This window comes from Apodemus sylvaticus, chromosome 14 (assembly GCF_947179515.1).
Source record: "Apodemus sylvaticus chromosome 14, mApoSyl1.1, whole genome shotgun sequence".
NCBI lineage: Eukaryota > Metazoa > Chordata > Mammalia > Rodentia > Muridae > Apodemus > Apodemus sylvaticus.
In genome coordinates this window covers 70,754,750-70,768,225 of record NC_067485.1, presented here as the reverse complement: position 1 = coordinate 70,768,225, position 13,476 = coordinate 70,754,750, and the positions used below count along the sequence as shown (strand labels likewise).

The 13,476-nt window shown below is 43.1% G+C and overlaps 1 protein-coding gene across 1 annotated transcript in view; it reads left to right on the top strand.

The window, feature by feature from the left end:
- Positions 1 to 1,175: 1,175 nt before the first annotated feature.
- Positions 1,176 to 13,476, top strand: part of Prpf18 (pre-mRNA processing factor 18) — a 28,674-nt gene continuing 16,373 nt past the window's right edge. Inside the window, exons 1-4 of the mRNA XM_052157218.1 lie at positions 1,176 to 1,401; positions 4,920 to 4,997; positions 7,616 to 7,720; positions 10,298 to 10,411. Coding sequence (XP_052013178.1) covers positions 1,336 to 1,401; positions 4,920 to 4,997; positions 7,616 to 7,720; positions 10,298 to 10,411 — 363 coding nt within the window. The 5' untranslated portion in view covers positions 1,176 to 1,335. The remainder of the gene's footprint in view (positions 1,402 to 4,919; positions 4,998 to 7,615; positions 7,721 to 10,297; positions 10,412 to 13,476) is intronic.

The window sequence follows — 13,476 nt, the reverse complement described above, 5'->3', positions numbered from 1 at the left end:
TTGAGAATCTGCTCTTTCCTTCCACCATGTGGGTTCCCAGGGATTGAACTCAGGTCATCAAGCTTGGCAGCAACTATTTTTAGCTGTTCAGTCATCTTTCTGGTCCCCAGATATCTTTTAGATGAAATATCCTATTACTAAATTAAACTAAAACTTTCTAATGATCAATCCTTTTAGTTTTTATTTTGATAAACCATCTTACCTATAGTTGAGTTTGAATTGATTGTTATTTCATTCCTTTTAGAATAGAAAAATGTAAAAAAAAAAAGGAATAGAAAAATGTAACATAAAATATTGTTGAACTATGATAACTAAAAATAAAAATGCTTTCATGGCATGGAACCAAGAATAAATACATTGTATATGGTTCTAAGATTAAAAAAAACAAACAAAATCAAAACTCTACCAAGTATGGTGGTACCCTCTGAGGCTGGAGCAGGAGGATTACTTTTTTTTTTTTTTTTATGGTTTTTCGAGACAGGGTTTTTCTGTATAGCCCTGGTTGTCCTGGAACTCACTCTGTAGACCAGGCTGGCCTTGAACTCAGAAATCTGCCTGCCTCTGCCTCCCAAGTGCTAGGATTAAAGGCGTGCACCACCACTGCCAGGCTAGGATGATTACTTTTATATCAAGAGTTTGAGACCTGTCTGGGCAACAAAGTGAATCCCTAAATCACAATAAAAATAAAAACACATCAAAATAAAGTTTCAACATATTTTTTTTCTTGGACTAGGTTGTAAGGAAGAATGATTATATCTCCAATCATCATTGAAAATCTTCATTGCTGATTGCATAACCAGAAAACACAATAAATTTACAGGGCGTTGACCAAGCAATTAATAAATACTGCCATTTTAAAACTTGTATTATACACGTATTTCTCATTCTCTAGAATGTTAGACCTCTTGGCAAGATTGAGGAACTATGAAGCAAACTTCTAGTAAAGCTCTTGCCTTCACACCATTGACATGTCTTACAAGGAGGCTTTAGGAGCAAACTGTTTCAAACGTGCACAATAGCCGTTTAAAGAGACAGACATGACACCTGGCTTTTGTTCTTTATTACAGATTAAAATCACCCGTGTGTAGCTGGAGGCTGCCGCTAGGGGGAAGCAACACGAGGCGATTTTACCAGCGTTAGCACCGAGGGGCGCTCCCTACCTTCCTTTCCTTCATCCTGACTTCCGCCGGAAGCGGCTCCGGCAGTTGTTGTTGTTTTCTGATTATTGGGTTCTCGTTGTGTTGCGGTTCGTCCTCTTCCCCCTCCTCCGGCGGGTGAGGTTACCGCCGGGGAGCTGGAGAGTCGAAGTGGAGTTTAGACCTTGAGAGCGAGAAGATGGACATCCTGAAATCAGAGATTCTGCGGAAGCGGCAGCTGGTGGAGGACCGGAACCTGCTGGTGGTGAGTCCTCAAGTTGTGGAGTTTGAGCTTGAGGATGGCGTTGCTGTGCTCGGAAAGGTGTTGGCGAAAGGATGATGGAACTGAGAGGTTTTGGGGCGGGCGCGGGGTTGACAGACCTGCCACTATCCCGGGCAAGTTGTTCACCCAGGGGTAGCAAGGGGTAGAAGCGTGGATTTGAACCCTAGTGTGGCTCACTTCGGCGGCGCTTGCTGTCCTAACCAGTCAGCTGCAGGCAGGGTGATAAAACTACTTACCGTCTTTATGTATTCCGAGAGGCAGTCAGCTTTACCCCTAAGCGATCTGGCGCACGTCATAGAGCTCAGTGTTTGTTTATTCCTCTTTGTGTGCGTGCGTGTAAGAATTTCTGTGCTAGGGACTGCGTGTATCTTGTGATTATTGACAAATGCAAACACCTGTGCAACCCAGTCTCCACGAGAAGATAAAATAGCAATGTCCACTTTGCAGTCAATCCCTGCATGGATGACCCACTGAAGCGGTTTCTTTATACCTCAGTTTTGCCTGCTCTAGAATTTCCCATCAATAGGATGTACATTTTTACATGGCGTTTCATTTGATCAGAGTGTTCTGGGTATTACTCACTTTGCTATATGTATTTTTTTTTTTAATTTCCGAAATTGTCTTCTGTTGTCTGAGTAGATCTGGTTCCCCCCCCGCCCCCCCCCCCCCCCCCGTTCTCCTAGCGATGAGCGTTTGAGCTGTCAGAATTGAACAGATTCTGACCCCGCCCCCCCCCCGCCCCCTCCCCCCCCGGCCTTGTTTGCATAACTCTTTGGAACCGCAGGGTTACAGAGTACACAAATGCTTAAGTCACTAAAGATGCCACCGAGTCTTTTTTAACATAGCTCCACCATGTTGCACATCTATGAGCAGTGTCAGAGGGTTAGCTAGTCTGCACTCTTGCCCGCAGTTTATGTTGTCTGTTTTTTTCAGTGGAGAGGTATCTGTATGATTCTTTTTTCTTTTTCTTTTTTTCTTTTTTCTTTTGGCTTTTATGAGACAGGGTTTCTCTGTGTAGCTCTGGCTGTCCTGGAACTCACTCTGTAGACCAGGCTGGCCTCGAACTCAGAAATCCACCTGCCTCTGCCTTCCAAGTGCTGGGATTAAAGACATGTGCCACCACTGCCCAGCATATTTATGATTCTAATTTTAATCTTCTTGATAATCTGTAAGTACTTTCTGTGTGATTTTATTTTTAAATACGTATTTTTTGTGACGTGTTAAAACTGCTTGCAAATTTAAATTAGGTTAGTTATTCTCCAGACTTTAAATTAGGTTAGTTATTAATTCTCTGGACTTTATGTATCCTATCACTTTCTTTGATAAGTATGTTTTCTGGATATTTTCTTCCAGATTGGGCTATTTGTTTCATTAATAGTGCCTTTTGATGAGTAAAAGCGCTCTCTTGCTCTCTCTCTCTCTCTCTCTCTCTCTCTCTCTCTGTATGTGTGTTTATAGTCATGGATGGGGGAGAGCATGCAGGGACCCTTGGGCTTGTCAACGACAAGACAATCAGTATAGAATGGGAACAGCTACATAGGGTTTGCATGGGGACAGTCAGGAACCAGAGAGAGGAACAGAGATGCAGGCTAAATCTCCAGGAGAGACCGTTTGGGGAAGGCCACAGCCTCCAGATGGAAGAGTGCACCAGGAATCTGAGGTATGGGGTGTGTGTGTGTGTGTGTGTGTGTGTGTGTGTGTGTGTGTGTGAGAGAGAGAGAGAGAGAGAGAGAGAGAGAGACTGTCTGTGTCTGTTGTGTCTGTGTCTGTCTGTCTCTATGTGTGTGTTCATGTCTCCAGCAGCACAGAGGCAGTGGTGGGGCCTCTATTGCTGTTTAGGCACTGGAACCCTACGCCATTTCAGCTGTATTCAGAAACACTCTCCCAGGCCCAGCATGTTGACTGAAGGCCTCAACTTCTGACTGCCTTCTGCTCTGGATCCCAGCCATCTCCTCACTGGTGCGGATGGCAACTCCTGCTCTCCCAGGATAGCCTGTCAGATGCTGGTAGACCTGGACCTGTGTGGCCCCTGCCAGGATGACATTAGCCAGCTACTCCTCTGTTCTCTAATGTAGCCTGTGGAGTGCTGGAGGGCCCAGACAGGATGGCCACAGCCAGCTTGTTGGTGCTTGGTTTCCTGCTCTGTACAAGGCACTGAGCCGCAGGTCAGAGCCGCAGGAAGTCGGGAACAGTGGGATTCCACCCGGCCTCCAAGGTCCCTCCCTGTGCTCTTTACCAAGCAGCTCATGAAAGCATCAGAGTCCCCCTCCTCTTTGGTTTCTGAGATTTCCTCTCATATCCACCTCGACTTGTTCATGAACTTGCCTTACGTCTTCTGTAGCATCTCAGGCTGTAACTGATAGAAGTATTTGAAACTCTTGGTGACTCTTGTAGCCGCTGGTGGCAACTTGTGAAAAACAAGTTCATCATGGCGTCCAGGGTGAACCTGGAGGTGGCAGTGCCAAGCCTGTAGCTCCTCTGGTCCTGGAGACCTTTTCCACAGCCACCACCTGATGAGCATGGCTTGGTTCAGCCATGTTGAAATCACAGCCGGCTTTTGATAATTTTTTATTTTTTTTTTTGATAGAGCATAATTTGTTTTTTCCTCACCCCACTTCTCCCCTCTCCCTCTCTTTCCCTTCTGCTATGTAGTCTTGCTGTATCACCCAGGTTGCTTGAATTGCTACCTCAGCCTCCCAAGGGCTGGCACTGCAGCGGTGTATCTAACTTTAGTGTGTGACATTTTTAGTGGCTATTGCTTTCTGTGTTTTCTCATTGGGAGATCAAGACAGTGTAACCATTTGGAAAACAGATGGGCAATTTCTTAAAATTCGGTGGACATTTGGCCTGTGGGCCAGCCATTCTTCCTGTTGGAGATGTTTGAGTAAATTGTAAAGGCGCTGTCTTCTACAAGCTTATGGACATTATGAAATACTGGGCATTTTAAGGACATTTTGAGTCAGATTTTCATTTGCTGCAGAGGATGAGCTATAAAGTAACAGAACCCAGAACTGATATGCTAAGATTGCTAAGATAAGATTCCAGATGATGAGACCTCACACATTCCTTTGGAGTGCTCCTGTTGATGAGATTTCCAGAACTGGCTCTATATGCTGTAATTTCTATTTTGATTTGGAGAAAATAACAAAAGGATAAATCTCTGTGGTTCAAAGTAAATCTGTCTGTAGAAATGATCTTTGAACTTAGTTGTTAGGAAACTGAATAAGAAACTATTCTGAAAATGCTGTTGGTATATTCTCTTTGTTGTGAGAACTCCTACTTCAGTGGAGTGAGATACTTGAGTTTATCACATATCAGAACACAGCTCTGGAAGAGGGGCCACCACAAGGGGGCTCAGTGGAATTATCTTCAGGACTAGAACTATTGAATTCTTGAGAAACCGAGAAGTGTTTTTCAAAGGTTTCTAGGGGTGCTTGAGAATTATGAGGCATGGACTTCTGCCCAGGGCGCATTGGGACCGCACTGTCTTGTCTTTCTAGGAGAACAGAAAGTACTTCAAGCGCAGCGAGCTCGCCAAGAAAGAAGACGAAGCGTACTTTGAAAGATGCGGCTGCAAGGTGAGAGAGCTCCAGCTTTGATGTTAAGTCATATGTTTCTGAGTTTAAAGTTTTTACAGCTATTGTTAAATAACAAAATTATTGATCTCTGTTCAATTTATCAATGTTATACATTAGCCTATAAGTGAGAAGCCTTCTGGAGAGGTATGAGTTTTTGGTTTTGATTTGGCTTTTTTAAAAAAAAAATAGATTTTGAATTCAGGAAAATACGTGCATGACTTTTGGCTTGGAATGGTTTGGCTTTCTGTGGACAGCATGAACTGGCTTGAGAGCAAAGCTTGAATTTTTTTTTTTTTTTTTAAATTAAATCCTGATTCTGACACTCCTTATCTTCATCTTTCCCACCATGCTCTCCCCTACCTCTCCCAATAAAACTGTGTGTTTTGAAAGAGCTCAAAACACTATCCGTCCAGCCTGGACTGAGCAGCCAGCGGTGTTGTCTCTGCTTCCTCCTGCCTACTTTAAGAAGTTGGTTTTGTGTTAATATTGTCCATCATTCCTTTTGGGCCTAGAACTCTGGCTTGAAATAGAGTACATAGCCTCTGTGTGCTTTTGCCTGCTTTAAACAAGGGGCAGCATTTGTGTAGTCTGTTGGACAGAAGAATGTTTAAATCCACGAGCTGTCTGAAAGGCTTCACTTACGTGCTTGAGATGCATGACTGAAGTGACCCTTCACCTTGTCTCCTTGGCGATGCTTGGGAGGGGTCGAAGCTCAGAAGGTGGAGAACCTGTCTCAGTTGTTTTCAGAGCAGACAGTTTAATTCAAGCTCAAAGCTAACAGGTGCCTTCGAAACATGCTGGGCCATACATTTGGTAATGCTCCTGGGCATGGACTGGAGAAAGTTCTGGGAATTAATTATATAACTCAGCATTTGTAGAGGAACGCATGAAGAATGTAACTGCTATGTGTGTGCATTTGGCTTTATTTTTTACTGTTGGAAAGGCACGTATTGAAGGTGTATTTTAAAGATAAATGCTTAAAAGTTTATTATTTTTTTTAAAAAAAAAGCTGGGCAGTGGTGGCGCATACCTTTAATCCCAGCACTTGGGAGGCAGAGGCAGGCAGATTTCTGAGTTCAAGGCCAGCCTGGTCTACAGAGTGAGTTTCAGGACAGCCTATACAGAGAAACCCTGTCTTGAAAAAAACAGAAAAAAAAAAAGTTTATCATTGTATCTTAATAGGTGTTTTTAAAAACACCAACTTCATTTACATCTAGTTTAGAAAAGTAAAAGACGCTTTCTTATCTAAATAACCAGCGGGTAGTTGTGTAGAGAGCTGAGTTCCCATGTCTTGCTCGCCCAGCACCCTGCCTGGGCTCAGAATCCTTTATCTCACACCTTCTCTGGTGACTCAGCCTTTATAAGTGTGGGCCTTTGCTACCCTTTGAGAAGGTAGGAAAATGATCTAATGTAGTGTGCCCTTGCTTTCTGCAGATCATTTTGGTAACGTGAGCAGTGCTGTCTCTATGGCGGTAGGGCCGTAGTCTTGAATCCAACTGACAGAATGCCTTAGACCTTTGTGCCAGAGCTGTGAGCTGTCGATGTATACATATATATGATGTAAAAGTACATCAGAGCTTAGATTGAAGAAATACCTGCTTTCTGTTGCTCTTTGACAGCCTCCCTCCTTGGAGTAGTGACAGTGCAATGTGGTTGCATTTACTCCTTGGTAGGAGCTAGCCCCCATTTTTAAAGCTCTGTGCTGGTTTTATCCTTGTAAGTATTCAAAACGTTAGTTTTTTATTTCTATTTTATTTTACCTTAAACCATAACCTATAGAATCATGATTTGCATAATTTTATTGTGCAGAATTTCTTAATGGGACAGTAGTTTCTTAAAGCAGTTCTTTCAGTTTCTTTGAATCTATTCCTACTTCTGCATTTTAAACTTATCTTGTGGGTGGATGGAAACCACACTTACAGTATATTTCCATAGTACACAGTGAGGCTTTTAAATTGCTGGACTCAGTTTTCCCAGTCTCTGACTGACTCCTGCATTCTCCTGGGCATGGTCAGAGTGAGAGTCCCCCCACCCCCACCCCCACCCCCACCCCCCAGGGGCAGTCAGCCCTTATTCCTTCTTGTCAAGGGCCATAGCTTATTTTGTAGTCCAGTTGTGGACAGCTCTGAGCGTCCGTCTACATGCCTAGCAGTGCTTTATCCAAGATGGGGATACTCTGTCTGAAGAAGCTAAATGGGAAACAGTTTTTCAGTCTCTGTAAGGCTGAGAGACAGTTGGATAACCCTGGAAGACAGTTTCCCACAGAGGCAGGTTGGTTGTTTTCAAGAGAGAACTTGGACTGTTTTAGTGTCTGGGGAGAAACTAGGTTCATATTGAAGTACTGTTGAGTTCTTTATTTTGGAAAGCATTGTAGTCGTGCGACTATAGCAAGAATGCGCTCGCTCTGCCACGTGCATGCTCTCCCCGTGTCATGTCCTGAATGGATGTTTGGTCAGCTCTTGGAAGCATGCACAGCCGCTCTGCAGCCTTGGCTCAGGGGACAGGGCACTATCCCTCAGCAGGAACTCTCTCTGCCATGGCTAAGGTGCTTGGATGGTCAATAGAAAGAAATATATGTAGGTAAGTTTGAATGTCATTTCTTTGGCCTGTTACTATAGATACAGCCAAAAGAGGAGGACCAGAAACCACTAACATCATCAAATCCAGTGCTGGAACTTGAACTAGCAGAGGAAAAGCTTCCTATGACACTTTCTAGGCAAGAGGTAAGCTTCTGTTTATTTTGTAGCCAGAAAGAAAAATTTACACTGGGCTTGCATAAGTTATTTCTAAAGTGAGATGATTTGACTTAAAAAAATCTTATGTGGTCAGACTTTTTGTTTTCCATGAACTTCTAAATCTGTTTCCTTTTATAGTATTCTTACTTCAACAACAACAACAAACAGGAGCTAAGGTTTAGAGCAGTGGCTGCTTCTCAAGAGGACTGGAGTTGTATTCCCAGCACACACGGTGGTGGCTCCGCCTGCCTGCAACTCCAAACTCGGGATCAGTGCCCGCTCCTGGGCTCTTTGGGTGCCAGACCTACATACAGGGAAAACATAACACACACACACACACACACACACACACACCTGCCATATTTAACATTATTGTGCGAGTGCATGATGTGTGGGCACGTGTGTCAGGACGTGTGGAGGTGAGATGGCAGCGCTCTGCGATCGGTTTCACCTGCTGCCATTGGGAGGCTCTCAGGCATCGAGCCCCGGGCCCCAGGCTTGGGCAGCTTATGCCTTCCTGTTGCCACGCCTCCTCTGCCGCCCGGCCATCTGTCTTTTCTAACTACTGTGTACGTTAAACAACCTACACATTCTAAGTTATTGTCTGAATTGTTTTAAATAATACTGTTTTGCTGTTTATATCTCTTATTTTCTGATCCTTTTTCTTTTTTTCAGATTAAAACACAGAGATCTGTATAATTTTCTCCTTTTTGGTTTTTTGAGACAGGGTTTTTCTGTGTAGCCCTGACACTCAGTCTGTAGACCAGGCTGGCCTTGAACTCAGAAATCTGCCTGCCTCTGCCTCCCAAGTGCTGGGATTAAAGGCGTGTGCCACCACTGCCCAGCCAAGACTTAGTTTTTAGTGTCTATATAATTTCTCATCATGTATGAGAAATTATATCTTAGTTTTTTCTTGCTTTCTTGTTTTGTTTTTGTTTTTGTTTTCTTGAGACAGCGTTTTTTATAGCCCAGGCTAGACTGAAGCTTGCTATGTCTCATAGTCTGCTTCATGTTCTTTACCCTCCCACCCTCCCACCTCTCACCCCCTCCACCCCCCTGCCTCCTGCTCCCAGGGCCTGGGTTTTGTTTTTGCTTCTGCTATGCTGTTAAACTTTCTGTTTTTACTGTCTTTACATTGCCTCAGCGCTTCCTTGTGGATGACGGTACAAACCCTGGGAGGCGTGATTTCATGCCTCATTATGATTATGTCCCTTAAAAAGTTCTACAAGCATGGTTTGTAGGACAAACACTGTGTGTGTGTGTGTGTGTGTGTGTTATATACACATATACATATGTATGTATGTATAAATTTAAAGTATGTATACTTTTAGTTTTTTGACTATTTACGCGCATGAGTATTTTGCCTTCATGTGTGTACGTGTGCTTGTGTGTATGCCTGGTGCCTGTAGAGGTCAGGAAAAGGCATTGGACTCCCTATAGATAGTTGTGAGGCACCATGTGGGTGCTGGGAATCGAACCAGGGTTCTCTGGAAGAGCAACCAGTGCTCTTAACCACTGAGACATCTCTGACTTTGTATGTTTTAAAGACCTGTTTACATGTTATCAAACATACCTGTTATAAAATAGCATTGTAGACATTTATATATTATACTAGCTTACAGTTTGTTCTGTAGTGTCTACCCACAGCCTGGTCTACTTCAACTATTATTTTACTTAACAAGTTAACATGATATAAACAACTTAAACTATGATATGAACAACTTAAACTATATAAAGTTTGAGTTCCGTATATTTTTGAGTGATGTCCCCTCTTCTGTCCTATTTCCAGTCAGTGCTCAGTCCTCACAGAGGTAGAACTGGGCACAAATGAAATGACAGACTCCTATGCTTTGTTCCAATCACTACAAATGCGTTGGGGCGCTAAACATGGTGCAGTTGGTAGAGTGCCTGGCTTACATGCGCATGTGGAGAAGACAGGCTGCCGTGGCTGCTGCGGCCGGGTCTCCTCTCCCGGGTGGGTCCTGGGGGTGAAGCTCAGGGACACCTCACTAGCCCCACATCCCTTTATTTAATAAATGAGAGTAATAGAATTCTTGCCTATTTTTGAGGTCAGATACTTTACTGCCTTGCCTTTAGGCGTAGTAGATGGTAATTCCCTATTTAAATAGATGTCATAAGTATTGCATAATTTATAGTTACTTAGTTTATTAGTGGTCTCCAGTTGAAAGCACTGCTTTAAAGTAATAAGCTCAGGTTTCTCGTTTTTTGTTTTTTTTTAATTTTAGGTTTTTTTTTTAAATTTTTGGTTGACTCAGTAGTGTTATATTCTTTCGATGTCTCATAAATCTGTCTGTTTTTAACACGTCTAATTGTGGGTAGGATTAAATGTAAAGGCAATGAGATCAGAAGATTTGGCTTTGGCTTAATTACACTTTTTAAAAGTTTGAAGGATTTTATATTTCATTCAGAAACACCTCTTTGGGTAATTAAATTATATTTATTAAACAGGTTTCAGTTTAAGATAAACATGTAAATTGTTTTGAGATGTTTATTTAGGTTTTTCTTCCTCTTTGAAGTTTCCCAGGTGTGTGTTTCTCTTCCTAGGTCATCAGAAGACTGAGAGAACGGGGAGAGCCAATTAGACTGTTTGGGGAAACTGATTATGATGCTTTCCAACGCTTAAGAAAAATAGAGATCCTTACACCAGAAGTGAACAAGGTAAGAAGTTGGACCAAACCTGAACACAGGATAGTCCCGTGTACGCTGGGAGCATGGGGTCTGACTGTCAGCATCATTATAGGTGAACATGGGAAACAGTATCCGCGTAGTGCTACTGAAGTCAGTCGTCTGTGCTTTTAAGGGAAGTCTGTGTCTTAAGCATAGTTCATCTGTTTTGATAAATAACACGTGAGCACATTACTTGTCTAAGGATAAAGGATATTGTCATCACCCAGTCCCGTGTCACGTCTGTTCCCGGGCAGCTAACTTTCTGACTGAAAACACTGAATTAAGTTTCTCTTGCTGTTTTGGTGTTAGCGTTTTTATATCTCACCTGGATGGACACAGCTCTGTCGGCTCAGCACGAGGTTTCTTAAAGCGCCATCTGTGCCATGGGATAGTCTCCCTGCTATTGCTCGGTTAATTTGGTTATATGAGCATACCACAGTTTGTTTCTCGTTTTGGGCCACTGCTACTCATAAGCCGTATTTCAGGGAGGAGGTATGTAGTGCCCTCATTCTCCTGAATAAATATGTCTTCTCAGGGAAATATCTACAAGCAGCATTACTGAATGAAAGGAGTAAAATGCATGCTTTGTAAGTGCTGGGCATTTCTAAAGATTAACTAACCTGTGGTGGTGTTAGACTTTGAAATTTAATTCTTTCTTGTATGTGTAAAACCTTGTGATTTTATTCATGGCCCTGATGTGAAGATGAATGAACATCTTTTCATACTACATTCCTTTGTACAGTATTTGTACTGTTTCATTATTGTGACAAGGGGCCTCACAAAACAAGATTAATGGTTTATTTTGGTGACACTTTGAAGGGATACAGTCCCTAGAGCAGGAAAGGCAGGGGGTTGTGGTCACATTACACAAACACAGGAACAGAGGGGTCTGTGCTGGTGTTTGGCTCTTTCTCCTCTGTATTCCATCTGGGACCACAGGCCATGGGATGGGGCTCCACACTTGGTGCCGGTGTCCAGGCTCAGTTACCCCAGTCCCAGAATCCTAGTACCCCAGAAATCTGTCTCCATTAGTCCCACAGGCAAGAACAACCATCACAGGTTTATGACAGGCCTGCATTCATCTTCTAAATGGTTTGTCCTTTATTAATGAGTTGGAGGTTCCATATATGTGCTGCAGATAAGGGACGCAGAGGGCTTTTGACACGATTGGTCCTCCCTTGTGCATTACTCATTTTCTTAATGGAGTGTTGCTGAGCAGAAGTTTTTAAATTTTGATGAAGTCCCAGTTGACTGATTCTTTCTTAATTTTTATTTATTTTAATTTAATTTTTTCAATAGTTGTTGGTTTTGTGTTCTGCTTGAGAATTCTTTGCATAAGTCAAGGACTTGAAGTGATGTTTTGTGTTTTCTTCTAGAAGGAACAGGTGTAGATTTTATGTGGGAGGCTGTGGCTGTGTGTTAGTGCCCAGCGTCTGGTCCATTCTGTGGGCACTTGAAAAGAACGTGCTTTTGGTTTGCTGGTTTGTCTGTGGGTGTCAGGGCAGTGTTTGTTCAGCTCCTCTGTGGCTTCATTAGCTTTTTATCAATTCACTCTGTCAAATACTGAAAGATGTGCATGGTTTTCTGTGGTTGTATAACAGACCTTCCCAAAACTTGGTACTGTGAAGCAGTTTATTAATAACAAGTCTTCTTGGTTACTTGTGACTTTAATGATACCAGACAAACTCAGTTCTATTTGATTGGTCTAAGCTAGGCAGACCTTTGCCTAAGGTCTTCTTGTGATTGTAATCCAAGGGAAATGGTTGCCTATGTGAAGCCCCTCCCTGCACCTGGTCCTACCTTTACCCACAGGCTCACTGTCTCGTTAGAGTGGTGGGAATGGCTGGGCTGGCTCGGAGTCTTGCTCTTTGTGCTCTGTTTGCTAGTTAGTGCTTCCTGTCTGCTTTCCTTGTTTCCTGATCTTTCTGCATGGAATCTCAGCAGTGCCAGTCCAGCCCTGTGCTACCAAGTTCCTGGGATTTTTGTGGTCTTCTTTGCCTATAATGATGTGCTTGCAGTGCCTCTTTCTAAAATGCCTCTGAAAATATTGTCTTTTTTCTTCTAGACACAATGCAAAAATCACTTTGTTTTTTTTTAACCTAATCACAGCCCCCATCAGAAAGAATTCGTCATTTCCTTCTCTGTGTTCCCATAATTAACCTCTGCAGATGCATGTAGTATATTTCACTAATGGCAGAATTTGTGGCCTAGACCTCACATATAAAGGCTCTGAGGAAAGAGCATAGGTCTAAAGGATCTGGGTTCTATTCCTGGCTGCTCATCGTTAGCTGTGTGACCAGTGGCAAGTCTGGTGGGACCTTCTGCTCACTCGGGTGTCTTGAGAATTAAATGTGGTAACCAGTGAGGAACCTGGTCCTGTACATTACATAAAGCAAGTTATCAGTGTTTGCCAAATTAAAAGTGAGACTTTGTCGTGTGTGTGTGTGTGTGTGTGTGTGTGTGATGCTCGGATGGTTGGATGCTGCTAGTGCATGTGAGCATTGAGGGTGCACATGGAGCACCCTCAGTCACAGCTCAGAAATCAGTCAGCTCAGAAAGGAACTTTGCTAGAGTTGAGAACAGCCCTAGCACATAGTAAATGCAAAATAAACCAACAGCGACTTCTGTAACAACTCTGCGTAGTTGGTGGAATGAATCCTATTTTACAGATAGGTGGCCAAGGCATAAAGGTAAGTTGCTCAAGAACTTCCACACAGCGCAGGTCTGAACCAAGTCTAGCTTTGCTCTCAAGCCCTGCCACATAACGTCTCCCATTCTGCTCCCTGACTCTGGGCTCAGCATCCCCAGCCTGCTCCCTGACTGTCTCACAGTGGCCTGAGGGAGCCTGTTCTCTTCTCCTTATTAAATATTCAAGCCGGGAGAGACATTGAATGTAGAATGCCACTTTGATAAAAACAAAGTTTCAAGCTGGGTTTAAAGAGACTCTGGGCTTTTTAATTGACACAGGGAGTTCAGAGCAATTGAAATGACATTAGATGTGTGTGTGACCTGGAAAATGGATTGGGGACCTCTAATGAGACACACTCACTAAGTTT